This window comes from Ciconia boyciana, chromosome 1 (assembly GCF_034638445.1).
Source record: "Ciconia boyciana chromosome 1, ASM3463844v1, whole genome shotgun sequence".
Classification (NCBI taxonomy): domain Eukaryota; kingdom Metazoa; phylum Chordata; class Aves; order Ciconiiformes; family Ciconiidae; genus Ciconia; species Ciconia boyciana.
This window is the reverse complement of record NC_132934.1, coordinates 117,357,433-117,384,172: the sequence shown is the minus strand read 5'-3', so window position 1 is coordinate 117,384,172 and position 26,740 is coordinate 117,357,433. Positions and strand designations below refer to the sequence as shown.

The 26,740-nt window shown below is 39.0% G+C and overlaps 1 protein-coding gene across 2 annotated transcripts; it reads right to left on the bottom strand.

Annotated features, from left to right (window-relative positions):
- Positions 1 to 1,340: 1,340 nt before the first annotated feature.
- Positions 1,341 to 26,316, bottom strand: IFNAR1 (interferon alpha and beta receptor subunit 1). 2 transcript variants are annotated; one of them, XM_072845579.1, is made up of 11 exons: positions 26,145 to 26,316; positions 16,589 to 16,709; positions 14,846 to 15,039; positions 13,989 to 14,146; positions 12,670 to 12,817; positions 11,603 to 11,717; positions 10,560 to 10,762; positions 9,188 to 9,342; positions 8,207 to 8,360; positions 4,974 to 5,101; positions 1,341 to 3,537 (listed from the first exon to the last, which is right to left on the bottom strand). In XM_072845579.1, the coding sequence occupies exons 1-11, from the start codon at positions 26,245 to 26,247 to the stop codon at positions 3,310 to 3,312; spliced, it is 1,707 nt and encodes a 568-aa protein (XP_072701680.1). In that variant the 5' UTR covers positions 26,248 to 26,316; the 3' UTR covers positions 1,341 to 3,309. The 2 variants fall into 2 exon arrangements, with proteins under 2 accessions (XP_072701680.1, XP_072701671.1); XM_072845570.1 differs by having other exon boundaries at positions 4,974 to 5,128; positions 26,145 to 26,315.
- Positions 26,317 to 26,740: the final 424 nt, after the last annotated feature.

Genomic DNA, 26,740 nt, shown 5'->3' with positions numbered 1-26,740 from the left:
GCCCTCACAGAGAAAAAGTGTTTCCTGATGTTCAGATGGAGCATCCTGTGTTTCAGTCTCTGCCCATTGCCTCTGGTCCTGCCACTGGGCACCACTGAACAGAGCCTGGCTCTGTCCTCTTTACACGTTCCTTTCAGGCATTTACATACACTGATGAGATCCCCCTGAGCCTTCTCTTCTCCAGACTGAACAGTCCCAGCTCCCTCAGCCCTTCCTCACAGGAGAGATGCTCCAGTCCCTTCATCATCTTTGTGGCCCTTTGTTGGACTCTCTCCAGTGTGTCCATGTCTCTCTTGTACTGGGGAGCTCAGAACTGGACACAGCACTCCAGGTGTGGCCTCACCAGCACTGAGTAAAGGTAGATCATTAAAGTCATCAATCCCTAAGAAAGGCATATATGCCCCAAGACTTAACTACATTTCTTCATTTACATCAAATTATCCATTACCAGGTACTACTGTACCTATGAATTTCATCGTAAGTGAAAATCATCACTGGCACGCATTCAAAAAAACCTTGTATTGATAGGAAGCACAGAACATAGCCATCTACCGCAAATCCTCCCCTGCAGATCTCCTCTGCTTCCCCCTACCCAAGAGACATTGAAATTCCTAGTAAGGTGAGAAATAATTCTACCATCCTGCATCTTCAATTATTTTCTTTGAAATAAAGTCCCAATGTCAAACAGCAGTACATAACACTTACAAATATGCCAAGTACTTCAGTACAAAGTACAGTCAAGAGCTAATGGCACTGCACAATTATAATTCAGTAAAGCATCCATACAAAAATGACCCAATATCCCATAAAGATTTACCACCAAAGGGGTTCTCTACTGACTATGTATTTATCTGTACATTCTTACCCAGGTTTCAACATCAAGCATGTGATTCTGAAATAATATACACAAAAAAAAATCCTAATAACAAAACCCATTCCAAAAGCAGAAGTCATGGGAAAATCACAGCATGTGTGACCCAATATGCAAAATCACTACCAGATGCTGGTTTCCCTTCAACTAACAATCCCATGACAGAAAACTTCTGTTTCATCGCCCCTCCCCACACTGAGTTTTAAAGCTGATTAAGCCCTAATTAAATTTATAAGCCCTAATTAAAGCCCTAATAAAATTTATACCCATAAGCCCTAATTAAATTTATATATGATCTTCACATTGGGTATTTTAGGAAGGACAATAACTGAAGACTCATGGCCTCGTGGTTTAACCCCAGTCGGAAACTGAGCCCCACCCAGCCGCTCGCTCACTCCCCCCATGGTGGGATGGGGGAGAGAATCAGAAGAGTAAAAGGGAGAAAACTCGTGGGTTGAGATAACGACAGTTTAATAGGGAAAGCAAAAGCTGCGCACACAAGCAAAGCAAAACAAGGAATTCAGTCACTGCTTCCCATGGGCAGGCAGTTGTTCAGCCATCTCCAGGAAAGCAGGGCTCCATCATGCATAACAGTGACTTGGGAAGACAAACACCATCACTCCGAATGTCCCTCCCTTCCTTCTTCCCCCAGCTTTACATGCTGAGCATGACGCCACATGGTATGGAATAGCCCTTTGGGCAGCTGGGGTCAGCTGTCCCGGCTGTGTCCCCTCCCAACTCCTTGTGCACCCCCAGCCTACTCGCTGGTGGGGTGGGGTGGGGTGAGAGGCAGAAAAGGCCTTGACTCTGTGTAAGCACTGCTCAGCAGTAACTAAAACATCCCTGTGTTATCAACACTGTTTTCAGCACAAATCCAAAACATAGCCCCATACTAGCTGCTGTGAAGAAAATGAACTCTAGCCCAGCCAAAACCAGCACACTTGGGAACTTCCAAAGTATCCATGGTGTAGCTTCAGTGTCACTACGTCAAAAATATATGGAACCAAGAAAGGGATAAAGTAGTAAATGTGCAAAATTTATTATGTTCTTCAATGAACGTAGAGATATAAAATTTATAAAATTAGATCACAGCTTCAAAATTTAAAAAAATTATATATAAACACCAACAGTTGCTTGTTACAATAAACAGCCCACAGGAAGCTCAAAACCAGTTTACTCTAAATCAATTTCTTCATAAAAAATAAGCTACTTTAAAAAATTACTTCAAAAGAAAGTGGTATGCAAACTGAAACATTATTGCAGCATATCCTTATAATTTGTACAAAGGAAAGTCTGTTGGCAAAATGAGACTAAGCTGAAAAAGCTCTGAATGACAAGCATCCTCACCATTCTGTTAAAAGGCATTTTCTAAATTCAACTTGGGTCCTTCTAATTACAGAAATAAGTTTCCTCCTTCTTAAAAGAGATTCACATTTCTAAATACAATTAAATTGAAGTAAATATGTTACACTTCTGGTTATGTAGCTATGGGGGGGGAAAAAAAAAAAATCAAGAATATACCTCTTAACATGCCTTGTCATTTAAATTAACAGTATTCTTTAGCTTCTTCTTACAGTGTACATCTGGTTTGGATGTTTGTAGTTTTTTTATCCTAAATGCAATGCAAAACAATTTGACCCAACCTCTATTTACAAAGAGCTTCCACTATGAGATTTTTCTTTATAGTAAAGTGAAGCAAACCTCCTTCCTGCCTTTTCCCCTCCCCATACTTGCCCAGATTACTGAGTGCTGTGAGAGGTGAGCACCCTGACGCAGGGACACAGATACCTGAACAAGCAAGTGGGCACTGGGGGCATCCTGCAGCCATGGCCACAAGGAGTTCTACAGGGAGGCTCAGAGGAGCCACCTCACTGAGGCTACCATTCCTCTCTTTGCATCTTTTGCTCTGGACCTGTTGAGCCAAAAAGCACTGCCCCCGAAGGGGCTGGAAGAGAATGTCAGAGAAGTTCTTCAAATTGTATCAGGCGTCCATTTCCTTCTGCCTGTGTAAACATCATTACAATTCAATACTGGAATTTAAGGCTTCTGTCACAGTACACCCTGGCATTCAAACCAAACTTCTAAGATAGCCAGAATCTCTTCTTGTGGAACAGAGCAGGCTTTTGCTGAGGTTATCAGGTTCAAGTATATAAAGTGTACAGGCCTGCTCCTCTTTACACAGATGGTATTCTTTTTATCATATGATGAAAAGCCAGTCCAAATGGTGTAAGGTACGAGGTGTCAACTGTGTTTTAACTTCAGTCAGCTTGCAGCAGAAAGGGTATGCAACTTGCCACTAACGAAGCACAGATTTGGAAACCTGAAGACAAAGATCCCAAAGTCACACTGCCCTCCTTAGGCTGCAACTTTCATAATAAAAAAGTTTTAAGTGTTTATTATTCTGCCAGTCCCCTATATGAATTTTATTTTCTTAGAAGTTATACTATTTCCTTTTCTAGCATTTCTTCTGACACTTTGGTCCCTGAAGTATCATCATCATTAGAATAATTTCCTGAATCTCGACTGCTCTGTTTAGAATGTTTGTAGTCTTTAAAATCAATTTGATTTACTTCTTCTGTGATGACAGTCTCAATTATAGAACAATTTTCTATTGGTTCTTCTGTAGTTGACAGATAAGGACTGTGAAAGAGCTGTCCTCCAAAACCCTGCAAAAAGAGAAGCAGAAAAGAGAGATGAACATTCATACGTAATACCTAAATAATGACTCTGCTTAACACCAGAGCTGTACAAATCTGGTTTATTGTATTCAGTCGCATCATGAGGTTTTCTACCTATAACATGCCATTTCCTTCCCTAAGTTCACAAACTCAAAGTTAGGATGAAGTTTAGTTGCATTCATATAATAGAACACTAAAGATTGACTCTAACATTAATCTTAACTTTTGCTATGCTCGTAGTTGTCAATCGTCTATATAATTGCAATATTTCATTGATTATAGCCTTATGAGGCCACACAAGAACTAAAAGAAAATCCTAATTTAGAACACTTCCAAAGATCATGTGGTAGCACAGGAATGACAGGTGTGTGTTTGCAAAGTCTACAAATCATTATCAGTTATAAAGCAGAGTTTGAAAGAAGGAAGAGAAAGTGAGCTGCTGCAGCAGGATACCACGCCTTATACAGCTCTCAACAGTGCACTGCTGTCTATCCTGCGTGCTTCAAATCTGTTCCCTGAAGTGGTCATTTATATCAAATCCATCACAAAAGGTTCTAAATATGCATTGTGTTAACGATGTTACCAGTATTCTACTGAACAAACCAGCTAAAATGCTGCCTTACAAATAAATTAAATTCTGATTAGCCCTTGTAAACGATGAGACTGGTTTTAAATTACAACTTCATTCAGAAAGCTTTGTGTACTACGTATCCTAGGAGCTTCAGTGAGAAGATGACAGATGTTAGCAAGGCCACAAGCTACTCAACAACAATGTTCTGAGACACACAGAAGAAAGCACAGTGAAAAGCAGTTCTTGCTACACTTCAAAATATACCCACACTTATGTGTTGCCCTGTTCATTCCAGAACAGGATCCCTACTAAGTAGTACCTGTGCCAAGCTGAGCTGGAAATTGGACAACATCTGCCTTTTTAGAGACCATCCAGGCTGCTAGGTCAGGACATGGTAGAAGCATTTGCTACCTGCTACACTAAAATTTCCTCTAAAGACTGGGCTTGCATTTTCACCTCCTCTGAGTTTTAAAGGGTGGTAAAAAGGCTGGAGCATGCTCTTCCAGATTACACAACAGGAAAACATTTCTGATCTCACATAGCAGGGCAAAAGTACCTTACCACATTGGGTAGACATGCACACTCTCTGGAATGAAGGATTGTTAGCAACACTTTTGCACAAATAGAAGAAAACCCATAAAAGTTAAAATATTTGCTAATCACAGAATTCTAGAAATTGACACTACCCCTTTTTTCCATAGGAATTCCTGCACTTCGTTAAAACTTATACAATTAATCTTGGCATACCCATAGGACCACAGGATAACAGAGAAACACTTTTTCATAATATTTTCTGTTCATTTTTCTAAAAATACATCTGCTTAATGAATGAGAGAAAAACGTCTCATCTTACCTCTATGTTCAAAGGAGGTTGGCATGATGGAAAGAACACGTATTTGATTTTACTGTAGACTTGATACAGGGCAAAAATAAGTGGTGTAGCCACAAGCAAGACAGCAATCAGGGCAGTTACAAATGTCGCTAAAATGATCAGAGGTAAAATTTTATCTAAAAAAGTGAATAAAAACCATTCAGTCTAGGTATTCATAAACTACAAAGATTAAAGAACATATCTCCAAATCTGCTACAGTACTTATCATAAAATTTCACATTTCTGCAGTACTATACCCAGCCATGATGATCATTACAAAAATGATGCCATTCCAATATCTTAGATAATTTTATTAAAAAACACAGCACAAAATATTCATCCAATATAAGAACACAGGCATTTGCAGACAGGATCAGAACCAAGATCCAGTTATTCCCAGTTATATGTCACTACTTGACAGCAGGACAAGAAGGCTGCACGTAGACAGCTACCATGAAGCACTTGATGCATGTAAATCTATTGTGCTATTGCTTGTGTACAGGGTATAATCCCAAGGAACATAATATGTAATTGATAGAGCGCTCTCCTTTAAAAAGGCAGAGATACAGAAGTAAGAACTCCCATGGCCTATGGAGTAAGAATGGGCAATTACGAAAGTGAAGTTGGCCCATGGTTATTTAGCAAGGAAATTATTAGAGTGCCTAGACTTGCAGGGTCTTCAGGGGCCCAAAAGCATCCAAATGGTTTCCTGGACAAGAGAGGAACTCCAATTGTTAAGCTTCAGATGACTACAACACAGCCAACAGAGAGAAAAAGGATCTTCCAGTGAGCATCTATTCCTTTCAGATGCTTATCTAAGAAGAAATCAATCCTAAGACTATTCCAGTTATTTTCTACACTGGTAGTCTACACACTAGGTCAGCACAAGATTTTACTTGGTCAGTACAGAAAGGAGAGATTAATTTCACTTCAGTGCTCAAACATGGTGTCATCAACTTGATGATGCCAAGCTGAGTGGTGCAGTTGATTAGCTTGAGGGAAGGGACACCATCCAGAGGGACTTTGACAGGCTTGAGGAGTGGGCCCATGTGAACCTCATGAAGTTCAACAAGGCCAAGTGCAGGGTCCTGCACCTGGGCTGGGGCAATCCTCAGTATCAATACAGACTGGGGGATGAATGGATCGAGAGCAGGCCTGTGGAGAAGGACTATGGGGATACTGGTGAATGAAAAATTGGACATGAGCTGGCAATGTGTGCTTGCAGCCCAGAAAGCCAACCGTATCCTGGGCTGCATAAAAAGAAGTGGCCAGCAGGTGGCGGGAGGTGAGTCTGCCCCTCTGCTCCATTCTCATGAGACCCCACCTGGAGTACTGCGTCCAGCTCTGGGGCCTCCAGCACAAGATAGACATGGACCTGTTACAGCAGGTCCAGAGGAGGGCCACAAAAATGGTCAGAGCATTGGAACACCTCTCCTATGAAGAAAGGCTGAGAGTTGGGATTCTTCAGCCTGGAGAAGAGAAAGCTCTGGGGAGACCTTATTGTGGCCTTTCAACATTTAAAAGAGGCTTATAAGAAAGACAAGAGACACATTTTACCAAAGCCTGTAGTGACAGGAAAAGGGGCAACGGTTTTAAACTGAAAGAGGGTAGGTTTGGATTGGACATAAGGAAGAAATTCTTTACGATGAGGGTGGTGAGACACTGGAACAGGTTGCCCAGAGAAGCTGTGGATGCCCCATCATTAGAAGTGTTCAAGGTCAGGTTGGATGGAGCTCTGAGCAACTGGATCTAGTGAAAGACAACCCTGCCCATGGCAGGGGTGGTTGGACTAGATGATCTCTGAAGGTCCCTTCCAACCCAAACCATTCTGTGATTCTATGGTTCTGCATCCCTGTATTAAGCCAGGAACTGTGGAAAACCTTCTAACAGGCTAGGCTCAGTTCCAGGACTTAAGGTTGGGACCTTACGGTAGAAGGAGGAGTTTACATGACAGAATCCAGCTTTTGACAGTAAAATATTGTAGTCAAATCTTTTATCTGTATAGTCATAAGCTATTCAGTGCTTAAGTTCAAGAGTCTTGCAAACTTCCTTCTCCCCTCCACTCTTTTGCTTTGCAACATATTCTCTGGCACTATCTCTAACAAACAAACTGAAGGGAGTCTGAACATACTAAAATTAATACATACCAAGATTATTTATTATCTTGATAATAAATAATCAAGATGAGACAATCAGGTCTTTTTATGTCTATTTCCAGTTGGTACGAGTGATCAAAGAATGGAAGATTTCCACACTGGGATATAAGAACGTATGGGAAGTACAGGGCATAATCTGTATGACTATAGAGTCTTGAATGTACTGCTTGGTCTTAAATAGGCTCATTATAATAGAATGATATGGGGAAGACTAATAACTAACTAGTAAAAATAGATTAAAGAATTTCTCTTATGAATGTAAAAAAAGTAACATTTGTTTCTTTTTAGGCTTGATAAAGACAAAGCAGCGAGGACTAAAATATAAATGAATCCTAAGAGCTTAAGATGTGAGAAAGTAGCATTACTATTATTACATTTTCTTAGTTTTAAGTCAGTTTGGATATCTAGTAGTTTTTCTAGTGTTACAACCTGTTAATAGAAGATAATTGGCCAAATTAAATTCAACAGATAACCTGCTCTTGTGTTCTGAGTGAGTGTAATCCATCTACAAATGTATTCTCATTTTGCACAAAGGTGAGCTTTCAGCTGTAATGAGTCTGATGATTTACCTCCTCACACTTTAGCACAGGATTTTTTAAAATTTAAATTCATTCACAGAAGAATTAAGACAATTCCAAGAATAAAATAGTCTTTAAAACATAGCATTTAGTGATTCCTTGCACCCTCGTAAAAATATCTTGAAAGTACTGGAAATTAAAGCTTGCCTATTAACAAGTCATTGTACAGAAGCAAGTTTAATTCACAGTCATTACAGTTATTAATCTGAGATAATTTCTACAGTGAGTTGTGTCGTGGAATAACCAGAATGAAATTTTGATCAGGTCAGAAGAGAAGCAGTTTATTAGTTTAGCTATAGGAGGGAACACAGAGCAGCAAAGTGACAGACTGCTGATATGGATCTCTGCCCAACTAGGTGCTTACTCTGTGAGGCCATTAGGTCATGCTGCAAATATTTTTTAACCAGCGAGACCTGTAAAGGCCTATGAAGGGTTAGCAATTTTACTTCCAGAGGTGTAACAATTCCCAAGCTCTTCCTACCTCCAGGTGTTTTGATGCATTCCTCTTTGCTGTAATGACTGCTTTTGTTGTAAACTTCCGAGAACGCTTGTACTTTTACACAGTACAAAGTCGAGGGTGTTAGATCAGAGACTGTCCCTATTGTCTGTTTTATCTCTTTCATTTTGATTTCTTCCTGAAAAAGAAAAATTGGAAGAATGAGATGCACATAAATAGTACAAGAGTCACTCAAATAGATTAGAATTTTGGCCTCTGCTGAAGGAGTAATTCTGTAAGAAGTTAGACACCATTCTGCACTTGGATTAAATAAAGTAAAAGGAACTGACAACTCTCTCCTAAGCAAACACATTCAGGAAAGACTTATCAGCAAGAACCAACTGCTTTTGCCTTACTAAAATTTTACAGTTCAAAGCTGTGTGCAAAATGAAACTTCCTGTTGCAGTTTGTTTTATTCTCTTCTTCCACACATTTACACATACACATTTACCGATTACTGTAAAATATTTTACTGTAAGAAGCATTTACAGAATATGGAAAGATCCATTAAAACGTGAGCTAAAAGCATGCAAGACTTCATTGTTTTATGATACATATAGCTATAAAACTGCAATACAGAAAGAAAAGAATTTGAGGGGCCGGAAGCTACATTAAGACAGTGCACAGAGTCATACCGTAAGAAAGACGGCATCACAAGAACCCTACAACTTGTATTCAAAAGTGAGCCATTTAGCAGCTTGTACAACACTCAGTGCAATTCTGCAAATCATTACACATAGCCACATCAATGGAAAAAATTAAAATCTCAATTACTTTGTGATAAAAGTAATCTTGACCAGATTTTTAAAAGAATCTTTCAGAGAAAAAAAAATCCAAACTGATTGCATGATTGATACACCATATATGTGCCTCTTTGGAAAATAAGCTTCTTGAGGAGAACTCTAACTCAGTATTTAAGGAATAACAAATTTTATATACTGCTTTAAGTATTTAACTAGTTCATACCTCATTATTCAATGAATTCTTCCAATACAGAACCCGGTAAGATAAGTCATAATGGTCCCTCATGACTTCACTCTCAGATCCTCCTGGAGGAGAAATCTGGATATGGAGCAAAACATCACTGATGTCCACCTTTACACCCGGAGGGCCAATTTCATCTTAAGACATTTAAAAAAAAACAAAGATAAAAATAAGACTGAAAGAATACAAATAAAAATACTGCATAAAATACTGTAATTTAAATCTATGACAATTTTTAAGAACTTATATTTAGAAGTCTAACTTGACTAATAGCTTTCTTCAGAATCTTGAGTCCTGAGAAATATTTCACTTATTTTCTCCTTCCACACCCATATGTAGCTTCTGCAAGTTTCAGTGACATGAAATACACAGACAGTAGGATTAACTCTGTGCAAGTCAAAGTGAAACTACTGAACACTTCATCTCATCAGGATATGGGCCCTCTTTTTCACATATACCCTCTTTCACAGTTATAGTATAGTTGAAAAGTGAAAAGCATTACAATTTTTGTTTTCTTTTCTTGAATTAGTTACCTAGGTCACTGATATCTTATTAAAGAATTGTCTACCAAGAGCTTGGACAAGGGAAAGATGACATATAGAATAGCTATTGATTCCATCTTCAATATGGAAGGCAATGGAGTATTACCCTAAACATTAGGTAAACATTTCTTGATGTTTATGATCGATAACTTTTTTGAAGTCAAACATTTTAGTAAGGTCACATTTCTCACAAAATGAAAGAAGTGCAACAAAGATAAAAATTACTATAATTTCACTCTGGGGAGTGTTACGTATTTTTGACTTAGATGTCACTATCATTTATGACTGCTTTTTCATGAAGCTCTTCAGGGTTGTATGTCAATGTAATACTGCTTCAGCACAAAATTCAGGGGTGCACTGCGCAGGGGTAGAGAGGAGGAGGAGATAGAGTAGATGCACAAGAAAATAGAGGCAGTGGATTCCAAAATTATTTGACTTTGGCATTGTTTTTCTGAGATATCAAGAAGTGCTCCCTGTCAATGGCAAGTCAGACTAGGGATATTTCTAGTACAAGCTCACACAGTGATTAAAGTATACAGTGAGATTATAAAATACCATATAATGCGCTTTGTGGTTTAATTTTGTAAAGCCAATGATGGCGATTCTAAATATACTGAAATACTGGCTGTGCTGAATAGAGAAGACCATGGAAAAACTCCTGTTTAACTTGATGAAGCCAGGATTCCCAACACAGTTTCTGTAGGGGAACTACGTATTCAGTTTCATTAATCTAGCAAGTTTCTTTCTGCAAATAATAGCATTAGGTACAAGTTTGTTGAGAAATGAAAATTTAAGAAAACACATTTACTTACTTGTTATCAGAGGATCTACTTTTACTTCCTTAGACAAACATGATTTATTATATTCGCTCATGGCCTGCACACGGAGATAATAAAATCCAGAAGTAGCAGTGATGATAGATGAGAAATTGCATTGTGTATCAGTGATGTTTTCACATCCAGGTACGTTGAGCCACTTCAGTGAGTAATCATCGTGAAGTTTCTTTAGATACCCACTGCAAGAGATATTTTAATAGTTTTTGATGTGAGGTCCTTGAACTCTAGAAAAAAAAGTATGTTCACTTGTGCTACACAGTTTTTTTTATTTTTGGAAGAATGGGCCTCTTAGAAATTTCTCGTATTTAGAATACTGTTTTTTCATTTATAACTGAACCAATGAGGTTAACTGGATCAGGAAATACAAATTAGTGCTTAATCAAGCCTCAACAGAAAAATTATAGATCTGTTTTAGAAATTTTTGAAATCCAAATTAAGATTTTTCATATAGTTCTATTAAGTCAATTATTTTTCTGTCATGATGAAGGAATTCCAAAAGAATGCTAGAGGTATCTCTCCTCTTCATTTGGATGCTGGCCACAATATTTGTGCGACAACTGGATATTAAGATACAGGTTTATAGACATGATGGGGGTTTTTCCATGTTGGGATCTGATCAGACGTAATCAAATATGTTGACAATTGAAGCCTTGAACACCTGCCTTTTTGCTCACTTCTAGTCATCTAATTTCTTCATATTCAAAAAGATACAAAGCAATGCAAGCTTCACATCTTTTAAAAATGTTACTTAGCATATATTTAGTAGTCCATTCCATCAAGTATTTAACACTCTTAAAAGAAGCCCAGTACCCTGAAATTCTAGGATATGATGTTATATGCAATCCTTTTAAAAGCCACACTGTGTCCAGATGAGGTACCCAATGTTTCAATGAATACATTAAGTCACTTTTGCTAAGTATTTCAACTTTAAGTTCTAATAACCATTTGCAAAATACAATGGATGGCATTTAGAATTACATAACCTGTTTAAATAGAGATATGGAAACTGTTTAACTCACATGAGATACTGTACATTGTAGCTCACACGTTGTTTATACTGATTATTCCAATGCAGATGAAATTTCATATTCAAAGCAAGAACGCTCACATTTGTTGCACAGAGCAGGTCATTCACTGCTCAAAATGAAAAGAAAAGGAAACCCACAGTTACTGAAAAGCTTTATATTATGTACAGCAATTTCTCACTGAATGGGCATTTCTCATGTAAGTGGTCATGGTACACTTTCAATAATTAAAAAGAATAAATTGTCTGTTTTAATTATAAAGATGGCAACTCAAAGTCTGTGATACATACAGTATATTAAGCCTTTAGTAAAAAAAAAGTTAAAATCAATTCAGAAAAAATTAAGTACAGAAACGTTGAGATTAGTAGAAATAAACTGGTTCAGCAATAACTCGATGACAAAAATGTGTTAAATACACATGCGTAAACATAAAGTAAATTTGATGTACCATCCATTCAATCTATGTTTGACTTTCTACATTCTCACACTGTTACTTTTTTCCCCCCAAATAAACATTTAAAAGTACTTAAACTGACAGCTGAACAGCACACAAAAGAATTTAACCTTAGACATGCAAAACAAGCAACTGGTGGCAAACTGCCACTAAGCCATTCTTCAGAATCTGTAATAATAAATTCACCAAGGCCTGCATAAAACTAGTATTTTTTTAAGCTTAGCTCAACTTTATATGCATTCATTTACTGCCAAGTATACAAACGGCTTTTGTTTTGCCTACATACACATCCCTTTCCTCCTGATTCGAAGTCACCAAAAATATCAAGTTTTCCAAAATACAGAAAGTAGCTTTTGCAATCCAAATTAATGGACAGAATTTGCCGCTGAGCAAAAAACTTTTTGTACTATTAAAACTCTAATATTGATAGGTGACATATTTTATACTGGTTTAAAACAGAAAATGTACATAACTGTCAAGATTGCTGTTATACCAAAATGAATAGGAACTTGGCATTTTTGCATATTTCTATTGCTTTAGAACAATTTACTTTCCAACAGTTTAAACTTGAGTAACCATTTTAAGATAAAATGATTTTACTTTGTACCTTTATGGGTAGTTTTTACACAATAAATGGGACTGAATAAGCCTTCTTGCAAGTCCAAAGGAAGAGTTGCTTGAACTTTCAAACAATAGGTAGTATCTGGTGCAAGATCATCAATTATGTCAGTAGGAAAAATACTTTGACTTCTGAACTGTAAGAAATAATTGCAAACAGCATATGAAGATAACTGCTCTTCCGGATGAGCTGATTTTTTAAAGTATCTTTTTTCTTCCCCAGGTTTCAGCCCATTTATATAATATGCCATCAAAAATGCTAAAATAGGGAATGAAGGACAATATATAAGCTGAATAAATGCTAAAGGGAAGTTTCCAACTTAGCCACATGACTGAGAGGAAGGAACATGTTGTGCTCCTTTAACACATGAAAGTGGGGAGGGATTGCGGCACTGCTCTACGCAACACATAACTCACCACACTAATATTCAGGCACATACTCAGAAGAGAAATAGTACACTTCCGTCCCTCAATTCACTGAGCAAACACTCCACCCTCCCCTTCCTGCTACCTCCCTGCTTTTGGTTTACCAGACTTCACAATGACTGACCTTTGTACACAGCTTGTACTTAAAGCTTTTTTTTCCCCTTTGACTTGTAATGATTACGATTAGGTCTTCCAAATGAACAGATATCTCTTCAATTCCTACCATAATCTGGCTGGCACCCATTCCCGTAAAAGGATAAAAACTTAAAGACTGTTTCTACCTTGGTCTTTACAGAATATCTACATCTGCTGTGCGAGATGCACATTATGGCTTGGAAACTAGTTCACAATTACAAGACCTCAAAAGAATCCCTAAAAAACTCCAACCTACAGTATAAAAACAAAGAACTTAGTTAATGACACAGGACAGTGTACTGACAGCTGTAGTCAAGCTATATGGTCTCAGCAAGATCAAGTTAGCCTCTTACCTCTCCCCTCCCCTCTATCTATGCCTTACTGTAAATGATTCTTCCCACTGCCTTGAACTCTTTCCCCTCCCTGTTCCTGCTGGCTGAGGGTGGGTGGCTCCTGCTCCAACACATCTGAGATGGTTTCACCTTCTTCCTCATGCATTGGAAAGTGGCTCCAGCATTTAACAGAAATACAAACTCTTATCACAAAATATTTAATATAATCCTCTAGTAAAAAAAAAAAACAACTAAAAAACCCCAAGAAAACACCCCCTCCCAACTTTTAAACTGCACAGCAACAGTTATGCACAGTTACGTAATTAAACAATTCCATTTTAGAGCATGAAGCAATTAAAGTACATATCTGACAGTTATGTTAAGGTTAAAAAGTAAAAAAAAAAAGTGATCATACCTCTGCATTCGATGAATTTTCCCAGATAACTAGATTATATTTAAAACGTACATGAGCTATCCACATTTTTCGGACCTGATTTGCTTCTGGAGGAGAAACCTTAACTTTTATGACTCCATTTGTGGACTGCAACTCTATTCCTGGGGGACCAATCTGAGCTGCAAATATTAAAAGAAAAAAAGTCAAGCATGACTATTTAAAGAAAAAACACCAAAAAATTAATTTACATTAATAAAACCACAGTAACTGCCTATAGTATCTTATTTTTAATTCTTTTGAAACAGTAACAAGATCACAGTAATTACCTATAGGATCTTAGTTTTAATGAATCTCAGCCAGTATCTAATAGAAATCTAACCTAACAACCACCATTACCTGGTTCTAAAAGCAGTAGAGTTAAAATGCAGTATTACTAGTGAATGTTTTCCAGAATCGGCAGTGCAAATCAGTATAAGTTATTCTAAAACATGCAAGGCAAGAAACCTAGCTCAAACAAATCAATCCAACATTGAGGGAAGGCTTCAGTACCATACTATACTATAACTACTGAAAAGTCACATGGTCAGAAGAAAACTTCCAGAAAAGTCCACTGTCAAAGAGGATTTTTCTGAAATCTAGAAAAATACAAGTGACAGAAAATTCTGTCAGAAAAACAGCATCACTTAGAATACTTTCTCCTTTCCAGAAAAGACAGGATCATAACATTCCATGACCTGCAAATACCTTATATTACGTTAAGGTTGAGAAAACCACTATCTTGTGTTGTTGTGAGCAATGGAAACCACATGCATTTTTTCCACAATAACGTGCTGAAGGACATTTAACTAAAAATGTTACAGTATATATGAAGCTCATACCTATAAAATACGGAATCATTTCAAAAATGCTAGACCATGGAGACACTTCTCCCCTTCTTTCAGCCCTTATACGCACATGATGTGTATCATAGTATTCAGTTATTGCTGAAGAAAAGTCACATTCTGTGCGAGTAACGTTTTGACACTCAGGCAACTCCTTCCATTCTGTTTCATTTATCTCAAAATCTTCAGACCTGTAAGAAAGAAAACACCCCAAACATAAAACCAAATACACAAAGTCTTGAGATTCTTTTTCCATTTCTTCTTAATGCTAATAAAATGTCACACCATTTAATGCTCTTTTATCACCAGCACCAGTGTAATGAGTGTTATCTACTTAGTTACCCTGGTATTCATATCGCCATTTAATTCATTAATTTAATCTATTAATTTACTAGCTTAGCCTTATTACCAAAGGTTAACTATCAGTCTGCAAAGTCTGATACCAGTTTGCTTTATTCACCATGTAAACACAGTATCAGAAAACAGCCTCAACAAACCGCCAAAATCCAGAATTATATCCTTAGTACACAATCCTAGTCTGGCAACGAATTTATAATTCATTGGAAGACAATTAGAAGTCTTGATGGCAAGAAGTGCTTAAAAGAGCATAAGAGCAGCAAAAAACCCCAGTTCTAACATCAGCAAGGAACGTAAACTAGGGGAAAAGAAAAACACAAAGGAGAAAACTAGAGTTCAGCAATAAGTGTTGGAATAATTAGGTTTACAGAAGCTATTTTTCTTGTGAGTTAACAGACATCCATACCTTATTTAAGAAAGAAACATTTCATATAGAGATTAAAAATGTCCTGACAAAAAAAAAAAAAGAGGCACAGACTTGAAGTAGTTTATCCTCATCTCCCATCTTGTCTTTCAGACCAGTATTACATTTTAAAAATAAAACTATTTTCAAAGCAGCTGTTTCTCATCTACACATTGAAGAAGGTGAGCCATTTTTCTTTTTTAATCCAAAATCATACACTAGGAAACACTAAAATCAAGAACTTCTTAAATGATTTTATCTTAGAAGTGTTTTTTAATATTTACTTGTCAGGAAAGTGCCACAAAATACCAAATGTATATGTATATGCATAAGTATTGGTATATGAAAAAATTGAAGAAAACCAAGCAAACATTTAAGAACAAAAATTAAATTGTTTCATCAATTTCAAATTGTTTTGATTAAAATTTGCAGATGAGAAATCTGGATTCATAAACACTGACAAATTATTCAAAAGGTATACTGAAAATTCTCTCAAATTCTGTGTGCGCGTGTGGCCGCAACGTAGCTTAATTAAAAAAACAAACCAGAGAATAAATAAATCTAAATACTACATTTCGAAATGTACTGGTTCATCTTCTCAAAGAACCACTCTAGTATTAACTGGTTACTACCACTTACTACTATTACTACCAAGTGTGTTCTGCATTTATAGCACGTCGCTATCAGTGAACAATCTAATTTTACATATGAATTAGACAAACTGTGCTGGTTTTGGCTGGGATAGAGTTAATTTTCTCACTTTTCTGATTCTCTTCCCCATTCCACCATCACACAAACGAAGGACAATACTAGGATTCCACTTCATTTCAAGACTTAATCTTCCTGACCTCTACTTTCCAGATTTCAAAGTCTCTAGAAGTTTTACATGGCAGTATCAAGAAGCATAGTAATTAATTATTATGCTCTTCTACACAAATAAGCATCAGACATTTCTGGCTGAGAATAAAGTTACTACTTACCACCGGTATTCTGCTGAAAATGTCACATTGGTATCATTCCCAGTGTAGTTCCACCTTAGAGTGAAATTTGTATTTACAGCACAGACCTGAATATCCTGTGGACTCTTCAGATTAGTTTGGCCTACAAGAAAGTAACATAAAGGTATATAAAGATTGGCATAAATAATTTGTACACAACTTAAGAATAACTTCTGTTAAAAAAAAAAGTATAGTGTTATAGTGAAATGAAATAACAATAAATATAAAAGTTAAGAAAACCCCACACTACTCAAACAGCACTTCAATATACAGCTCAGGAGCTGTGCATCAGATAGCTCCTTTGCCTATTTGACTACGCAGCTCTTTCCTCTGTGCTTAAAGTTTTTCTCCCCACGCCCCTTTAAAAAAAGTATATACAGTTGTAACATTCAAGGCCTGTGTTCACTGTCATGGGTTGATTATAAGCAGCCTGAATGCATTTAAACCAGTAGTTTATTGGTTCGATCCAACATCTGGATTTCAGCTGCAAAATGCTAGGGATTGACCTAATGCTGTCATTTCACAGTTGTGGAACAGATTGAGCATAGCAGACTTGTTTTGTGTCACATGTGACTGCGATAAATTCAACGTATTGAACATAAATCCCTTTCAGTGAGGCTTCATCACATCGCAGATCTTGTATCTTGCTCATGGTAATTCTGTGTTTTCTTTTACACAAAGAACAGTGCATAAAATGACTTATGGAGGGCAAGGGCTAAGTCTCAGGACAAATATAAGAATGTCCCTAACATCAAGGGAAGGACCAGACTATGAGAAGAGAAGGCTTAAAGATGCAGACTGCCAACAGGAAGGAACCACACATGCTAGAATCATCTGCAGGATAGCTCTCTCTCCTCTTTATTTTCCACCTTTCAAAAATAATTATTAAAAAAAAAAAACAACCACCCAAAAAACCCCACCTGCCTCAATTACTTTATATTCCACTTCCTAAAGAAGACTTCTTTACCAGTAACTTTGAGATATGCAGAATCCTAGGTGTCCCATTTGGTATACAATTCCGGTATCAGAGGACAGATGAGAGTAACAATGCTGTGGGAGAAGGAATTATTTGGATACTTATGAAAAATGAAATTTATCTAGCTATAAGGTACCTTTTGCTTTGAATTATTTCACACCAGTCTATGGCACTGCTTCAAAGCAGTGAGGCTAAAAATTTACAATCAGGGCTGAAAGTTTGGACTGAAAGTTTTCTAGTACTAGAAACTAAACCAGACTGTGGCTTACAGAGCAAAGGGAAACACTGTGAAGGCACAGGGAATACGCATGAACTGAGGAAACCTCAGGCAGAAGTCACTAAAATTATACCAAAATCACCAACTGAGCAGCCATATCCAGATTTACAGAGTTTAAACTTCATCTAAGTCCTTCTGCCTGGTATCCTATACTAGGTATCTTTGACAACCCAGGCTATGTACAATTTAGGCAGCGCACACCTCTGTCCTCTGACTAAGAATGCACTTTCAACTTCTAACACATCAGGGGAAAAAAAAATAAAATCGCCAAAATAATAATAATAAAAAAATAAATCACCACACACCTCTTTGACTTGACTTTCTATTTTAACCAGTGGTGTGTTGGGCTAGGGCCAAGTGTATGAGGTTCAACAAGGCTAAGTACAAGGTCCTGCACTTGGGCCACAACAACTCCATGCAACACTACAGTCCCGGGGAAGAGTGGCTGGAAAGCTGCCCAGCAGAAAAGGACCTGGGGGTGTTGGCCAACAGCCAGCTGAATATGAGCCAGCAGTGTGCCCAGGTGGCCAAGAAAGCCAATGGCATCCTGGCTTGTATCAAAAATAGCATGGCCAGCAGCACTAGGGATGTGATCGTTCCCCTGTACTCAGCACTGGTGAGGCCGCACCTTGAATACCATGTTCAGTTTTGGGCCCCTCACTACAAGAAAGACATGGAGGTGCTGGAGCGTGTCCAGAGAAGGGCAACGAAGCTGGTGAAGGGTCTAGAGCACAAGTCTTGTGAGGAGCGGCTGAGGGAACTGGGGTTGTTTAGCCTGGAGAAAAGGAGGCTGAGGGGAGACCTTATTGCTCTCTACAACTCCCTGAAAGGAGGTTGTAGAGAGGTGGGGGTCGGTCTCTTCTCCCAGGTAAGAACTGATAGGACGAGAGGAAATGGGCTCAAGTTGCGCCAGGGGAGGTTTAGACTGGATATTAGGAAATTTTACTTCACTGAAAGGGTTGTCAAGCACTGGAACAGGCTGCCCAGGGAAGTGGTTGAGTCACCATCCCTGGAGGTATTTAAAAGACGTTTGGATGAGGTGCTTAGGGACATGGTGTAGTGGTGGTCTTGGTAGTGTTAGGTTTACGGTTGGACTCGATGATCTTAAAGGTCTTTTCCAACCTATACGATTCTGTGATTCTGTGTTACACTATTAATCACTTCCCAATGGCTACAACTTCTAAAAACATATGTTAGTGACCATCACTCTGAAAATTGCTTTTTGATGTCAGTCTAATATTTGATTATATTAGGAAGAAATCAGAAAAAATACATCCTATTTCACTTGGGCAATCAAAGTCTGTTTGCACATCTAAAGAGCTATCCTGAATTTGATTTTAAGAGTGGCTCTTCATTGCAAAAACTATTTCATATTTTATGTGATGACTAAGTTCTCTTTATAAAAAGGAAATGTGCATGGAAAAGCAATCTATAAACTGAAGTCTGCAAAATCCTTTTGGAGAACAGAGTGGTATCCACAGACTACTGACTTTCGGAAATAACTCCTGAAAGCACAGAACTTGAAAGAAAAATAATTCAATAAAACTTTGTGGATCCCACTACAGAATTTATTTCCACAAGGCACGAATTTGTCATTCTTCTAAGCTGACAGACTAAGATAAGCCCAGATAATGCCAAACTACATTTGATCATCATAAAATAAGACAGCAAAGGAAATAACTTTTTTTTTTTTCAGATATTTATCCAACAGATGACTACAGATCAGCCAAAAAGCTTATGATAACAAAGGCAGCTATTTCAGATTTTGGCAAATAATAGCAATTTTGAATATTTATACCCCTCCACAAAGAAAATACTCACTTCATGGGAAAACATTACTTTCACTTTATTTGAGAATGTTTGCATTAAATTTAAGAATCAAAAAGCCTGGAACAAAAAAGTTCCACTAGCTTTTAATAGTCATTTAAAAAAAGGCAAAAAAAAAGCACACAACTCTGCTATTACCACACATAGAAAGTATAAGCCTGTCAGAGCCACCCAAAAAAAAAAGTAATAATTTGTTTGAAGAATACCACCACCTACAGTAATTGATAGATTGAATGTTATAATCTTGCTTAGTAAATTTAATTGCTTTATGACCCAGTGGAAGATTATTTAAGTGTTGTGACACAGCATAACGCTTTCAATTTCAGTTCTAAAGAAACATCAACAGATTGACATCTTTCACATCTAAAGTGCAGGGTAGTGCTTTTCCCTGTAAATACACGTATTCACATATTTGCAGAGACCTAAAAAAAAAATCATTCATACACTCGATCTCTGTTTAAATATTTATTTGTAAAGGATCTTAATAAGCAGTATGACAGAAAACCTTTTCAAATCATCTTTTTGGAATGTAACTCAACTGCTGGCATTTGAATAGCCTCCTAAAGCAGACAGAAAGTGAGATACATTTTCCTCAATTCTCTAGCAGCACAGACACCAGGTGTAAAAACCTGCCATGGCAGTACTAAACACAAGTCTTTACAATAGGAGATTCCCAAGGCAGATTCTTTACCCTGAACAACATAGAACCTTGGAGTAAACCATAAGAAGGTAGGATTAGAGAACATAGTATTAGCTGAGAACCACATTGCACCTACAGAGCTCCAACACTGATAAAAAACACTACTATATGTTAAGACTATTATTTTTGTTTGCCTTGGGTAGAAAAATCAAATATTCACTGCACTCCCAGAGTATCTTTCCCACATTTTCAAATCCTTATCTTATACATAGCATGAAGCTTTACAATAATTCTTATTAGACCTTTTCCTCTTGAGGTCAGATAGGAAAAAGGAAGTCTGGAAGCAGAAACAAAATAATTTCAAGATTCATGTTCTCCCCAAGTTACTAAAAACATGCTGGTGTAAGACACCTAACAAACATTTTAAGCTAGGCCAGCTTTTTCTAAAGCTGGTAAATACCACAGCAAATAATCATATCCTCCCTCTGGATACGAACAACATTGTAAAAATACAGCTCTGGATTCTGACATTTGGAAGAAGATACAGTATTGCAGTCCCGGAGTAAGAGCACACACAGTGAATTAGAAGGGATTTATCCCAGAACAGCTTTGGTTAAAGGCCCAAAAGATGACTGTCACAAGTCTCAGATTTGACCGCCTCTTTCTCCGAGAACTTCCTCATGCAAGTTTGAACAACCTTCAACTCCATCTTGACATTAACCCTTTTTTAAACTTCCTTAACAAACTGCTGAAATTAGGTGTTAAGAGCTGTTTTCAGCAGCACATGATAGCCTTTACAGAACATGCTATTCAGAGACACTACCTGTAAAATTAACTTAAAATCCACTACAGGGTTAAAAGTAACTTATACCAAATACTCAGGGAAGACCCTATAGTTTTCAGCAAATTTTCAGAAAGTTGTTCAGTGCTATGTTCAACAACAATGTACAAGCATGAGCACTTGCGGTCAGTGCTCAGCAACAGTCAAAAAGGGAAAAAAAATTAGAAATTTGTATGGAATTAAGGGAGTAGAATAGAAAGCTTAATGTCATTATATAAATTCATTATAGACTTATCTTCAACACCATGTGCAGCTCTAGAGTGCCCACTCTCTTAAGCAGATAACAGAACAGAATAAGGCAGAGAAGGGTGACAAGGACAATCCAAGGTATGGAACAGCTTCTGTCCTGTGAGGAATCAGACTGACTCTTCAGCCTGAAAAGGAGATCGAGGGGAGGATAAGACAGATCTACGGACACCTAACGAGTAGCATGGGGAATGCAAGTGGCAAAAGATTGTTTGCTGTCTTCTTAACAAAGCCAGAAGCATCAAAATAAGCACCACTCTGCTCTAAGCAAACAAATGAAACTGCTGCTTCATTGAACGCTTAGTCAATCTGTGGAATTCCTTCCCCTAGGGGTCTGTGAATGCTCAACTCTTACCTGGCTTATGAACTCAGAGTCAAATACAAAGTCTCCTCGCTACAGACTGCTGTAGATGAACACTGGACTAGATGGCCTTTTGGCTTCATCTGGTATAAACCACAACAGGAAAAAAACCCTGAAAAAACCCACACCACTCTTTGTAGATCTATCTCGAGCTTGATTAGGCACTTTCCTCCTTGCCCTGGTCAGAAAACCAGATTATTGCTTCAGAAGGATATCTCAGTCCTGACAGACAACCCTGATAATTCAAACTATCTTCACCAGAAAATCAAACTTCTCCAAATTCAAAGACCTATTCATTGAGGGTTCAGGTCGCAATTATGCTCTTTCATCTGTTCACTCCATCTCCTGTTGCAGGTAAAAAGACGGATATAATCAGAGAGCCAACTATAATTTTATACTCCAAGGAATGTCTTTGCTTGAAATTTGTTAAAAGTTAATGATCACCAATTCGCATTTTAACACTTCCTAATTACCCATTCATATATTGGAAGCACAGAAACTGAGCTGGAGAAACCTTGCAAGATCACATATATTTCACATTGGAGAAAGCAGGTGGCCAATTCTACATACATCATCAGATGTTTGCATAGAGAAGTCCTATGGTTTCCACCACTATGCATAATCTATTTTTACAGGCCTCCAATCTCCTGAAATATTTTGCTATCCTTAGCATTAGAGATCAGGGAAAGCTTTCTGTAAATCAAAAGCAAAGAACTCCCACATCAGATTTCCTAGTAGATTCTACTGGAGGTCTGGATCTCTGCAGAACAGATCCAAGTTTCCTTACAGCAAGGATGCCTGCTTAGTTGTTGTTCATAGACCATGGACAACAAGGAGTTTACAGACTGCAAAACCCAGAGTCTAACCTACGTCTCCTCTAAGCACATTTAGCCCATGTACTTTTTGTCTATTGATATTAAAGCACATTATTCTTTGTCAGACATATTGAAAACCATGTTAAATGTGACTAATGATGAAGAGAAAACTGACCGGCAGCAACAACTCTTTTAGTTTTCCTTTTAAGCCGATCTTCTAGCTTTCCGAATGACTTTTATTGATCTCTTTTGTATTCTCTCCAAATGGTTGAGCTTGCTTGAAACAGTATACTTCAGAAAATCACAATACTCCAGCTGAGATTAATAAACGGAAGTCTAGCTTACAAGACACTTCACCAAACCTTTTCATTCTAATTAGCACTGCTGCGCCCCAATACTTTTGGGGTTTTCTACAGCATAGCACTTAAACTTCTACACATAAATTACAAGGCATTGTAACATTGCCTTTTTTTTTTTTCCTTTTTCCAGAACTGATATTTAAACCATCCTTTATCATCCACTATTTGCCTAAGTACACAGCCCTGCTCACGTCCTTTTTCAATACCACTGTACTTTTTTGTGGAGTATTTCTCCAGTTTGTCAGGATACTTCTTGATTCTATGCCTACTTTTCAAAACAATTGTGAGCTCCTCCCACTTAGTTATATGTGGATTTAATAAGTTTACACTGTTCTATCACACAGATTATTAGTAGGTCCCCACTTGATACATCCTTCCCTCTTGACAGTGAACTGTAAAAAATTTTGATGAGCTGGAAAAATCATACTGAAGCAGTTTAACATAGATTATTTCTTCCAGTGTGCTTAAGAGATTAGTATACAATATAGATTCAGATTAGTATACAATATAGATTCAAAATCAATACTAAGCCAAAATACATGCAATTGGAGCTCCTCTATCCACATTGCCTTTTATTTTAGAATAGCAGAAATTCAGGTTGATTTAACATGACATTTGTTCTCAATACTACAGACATGCATAGGTGATCCACCCATCCATCCTTTCACATAAAAATTCCTATTTCCAGTAAGTGTTTTGTGTTTGCTTCCCTAAATTAATTTCTTAAATCCCAATGAACAGCTATCCAGGAATGAAGGAATAAACTCAGCAACGTTTAATTACCAGAGAAATTTTGTGATTTAGCTAGAAACCAGATATGCAAAGTAATATCTAAAAATCAAGACTTCTTCCTGTAGTGTTTAAAAGCCAGACATTTAGAATTAATTCAGGTTTCTTCACTTAAAGCATGATTACACTTTGGTGCTGAGGACAACATTATAAGAGATTAGACTTTTATGGAAAGAAGAGATTAAAGACCAGAAAAGCTTTTAGCACAATTGCCTATTAAAATTTAACAGGGGAAGGAAGATAAACTAAAATAAATACAAAACAGTTCTAATAAATAAACATCACTACTTAATTTATAATATTTTAATTAATATTTTCAATAAATCATGGTTGAAAATAATAACAATTATATAACATTATGGAATAACAAAAGCCATTCAACAACAGAAGAAAGTAACCTTAGTAAGACAGAAATATACTCCCTCAGGAGACATCAAAGGGGAAAGCCTGTTAAGAGTACATAATGGCTCACTGCTTATCCCATTAAGCATGTGGTAGAACCAATGGAAACTTTAACTCAACCTTTCAGCATAGGAAGGAAAGGAGGCATCTTATACGCAATATTAAAAAAAAAACCTACAACCAAACACACACTGAAAATGACCCAACTGTTATTGGTTCTGTGGGCAGAAAGGTGCTCTAGAGAACCAGGGAGAACTCTTACTGCAAGAACTTTCATACAGGAGCAGCAGAGAGGAACTGCTGGTTTTGACAAGGCAGAAGGTGAGAGGTCATTGTAGCAGAGCAATTACTTCTAACTCTAAAAGTAGTATGTGGCATGTTAGTCATTTGCTATAATATGTGTGGGTTAAAGTAGCTTTATGTATCACAATGCTTCCAGTTTTGGGATGGAATTTGGCACTGATGCACAAAGAATTCACCTAGAAACCAAATGGCTGAAAGAAAACAAAGAAAGATAAGAGGTCCCAGAGCTGCTTCTCTGCCTGAATCCTACCATGAATGCAAAGTGTGGACCCCTGAAAACAGCCTCTCTCTAGTCTTCTTTTGGGTATGCCGAACTAGAACAATACAATCTTATACAGAATTCAAGAGTTTAGGTGGCATCAGAAGCAGCATGCACACACTAGCCCACAGAATCACAGAATGATAGAATAGTTTGGCTTGGAAAGGACCTTTAAAGGTCATCTAGTCCAACTCCCCTGCGATAAGCAGAGACATCTTTAACTAGATCAGGTTGCTCAGAGCCCTGTCCAACCTGACCTTGAATGTTTCCAGGGACGGGGCCTCCACTACCTCTCTGGGCAACCTGTTCCAGTGCCTCACCACCCTCATTGTAAAAAATTTCTTTCTTAAATCCAGTCTAAATGTGCCCTCCCTTAGTTTAAAACCATTGCTCCTTATCCTGTCACAACAGGCCTTGCTAAAAAGTCTGTCCCCATCTTTCTCATACACCCCCTTTAAGTACTGAATGGCTGCTAAAAGGTCTCCCCGCAGCCTTCTCTTCTCCAGGCTGAACAACCCCAACTCTCTCAGCCTTTCCTCACAGGAGGGGCGTTCCAGCCCTCTGATCATTTTTGTGGCCCTCCTCTGGACCCGCTCCAAGAGGTCCATGTCTTTCGTGTGCTGAGGGCTCCAGAGCTGGACACAGTACTCCAGGTGGGGTTACACCAGAGAAGAGCAGATGGCTATAATACTTCCATTATCCAAACTAGCTTAGCCCATATACTCTCTGTTGCATGTCACAATGTCCTGTAAATATGCAGAAAGGTAATTTACAGCTTACCTGGGCTGCACAATACTTTCCCCTTGAAAAAAATTTTGTGCAGTAACTGTTTCTTGCTGCTTAAGGATGTAAAAAGAGGCACATGTTACTATCCTATGAGATAAAAATCTCATCTCATTACTTCTCTCATTTCCTGATTTATACTTTAGGCACTGTCAGGCTAGACTGAGATGCCTTTCAAGCAAATCAATACGATGCAAAACCTGTTCGCCCCACACTTAAGCTACAACCGCTACAATTCACCGACAGCAGGTAAGCCTGAAGCAGAGGAGATGAAGACAACTACTTAAGTCTAGAGTAAAACCCAAGGCACTCGACGGAAACCGAGCATCACTTACCCACACAGACATACTTATGCAGGCCCAAGGCCTGGATGCCTTTGCATCCCCGCAGCGGGATGTGGGACCACGTTCCCCCTCACAGCGCCGCAGGCCGAGGCACCGGGCAGCCGCTGCAGGACCGATGCGGGAGTGCCCGCAAGCCGCACGCCTCGGCGGGGCGTGGGGGCTGCCGGGGGCACCTGTGCCGCACCACCCGCAGCAGGGCAGCAGCAGCACAAGCCGCGACCCGCTCCCCACGCTCCCCCCTGAGAACGGGGGCCGCACCAGGGCCCAGCCACCGCCCGTGTGCCGTGCCGTGCCCTGCCCGCTCGCCGGGACCCACCTGCGCAGTGTGGGGACAGCGCGACCAGGAGCCAGGACAGCAACGCCGCCACGGCCGCGCGCCCCACGCCAGCCGTCGCCGCCGCCACCGCTCCGTCGTCCATCCGTCCCTCAGCGCAAGCGGCGCCCACACCGCTCTCGGAAACCCTGGGCGGCTGCGCATGCGCAACCACCCTCCGCTCCGCGCTGCGGCGGTGGGGGCGGGGCCGCCGCGGGCTGCCGGGCCGGGCGGGGCACAAAATGTCGGCGTGCTGGGGGCTGGGAGTCTGCCTGTCCTCGAAGCGTGTGGAGAGCGACTTACGCCGGGAGACTGGTGCCCCCCTCAGGCGTTTGTTCTCCGGTGGTAGTAATGGGAGGTGTTGCTTAAGGAGAGGGAGGGAGGTTGAGCGCTCCGCGGGCGCGGAAAGCCCCGATAATTGCGCGTGTTCCCAGGTTCCGCCGCCCGCCCTGTGGCGGGTCGGGGGGCGCGGCCGTTGGTCGTTGGGCCGGTGCTGTTCGCGGCGGGCGGCTGCTCGCCCAGCGCGCGGACCTGTCCCTCACGCCCGGTTGAAGCAGCAGCGGGGAGGCCAAGCCCCGGTGCGTGGGCAGAAGCGGCGG

Coding starts and splice junctions, on each gene's coding strand:
- IFNAR1 (XM_072845570.1), bottom strand. CDS start 26,247: ATGGACGACGGAGCGGTGGCGGCGGCGACGGCTGGCGTGGGGCGCGCG. Junction 14,147..14,845: donor AATGATTCCGTATTTTATAG/GTATGAGCTTCA, acceptor TAATATTTGCAG/CTCAGATTGGTCCCCCAGGA. Junction 12,818..13,988: donor AAAATTCATCGAATGCAGAG/GTATGATCACTT, acceptor TATTTCTTACAG/TTCAGAAGTCAAAGTATTTT.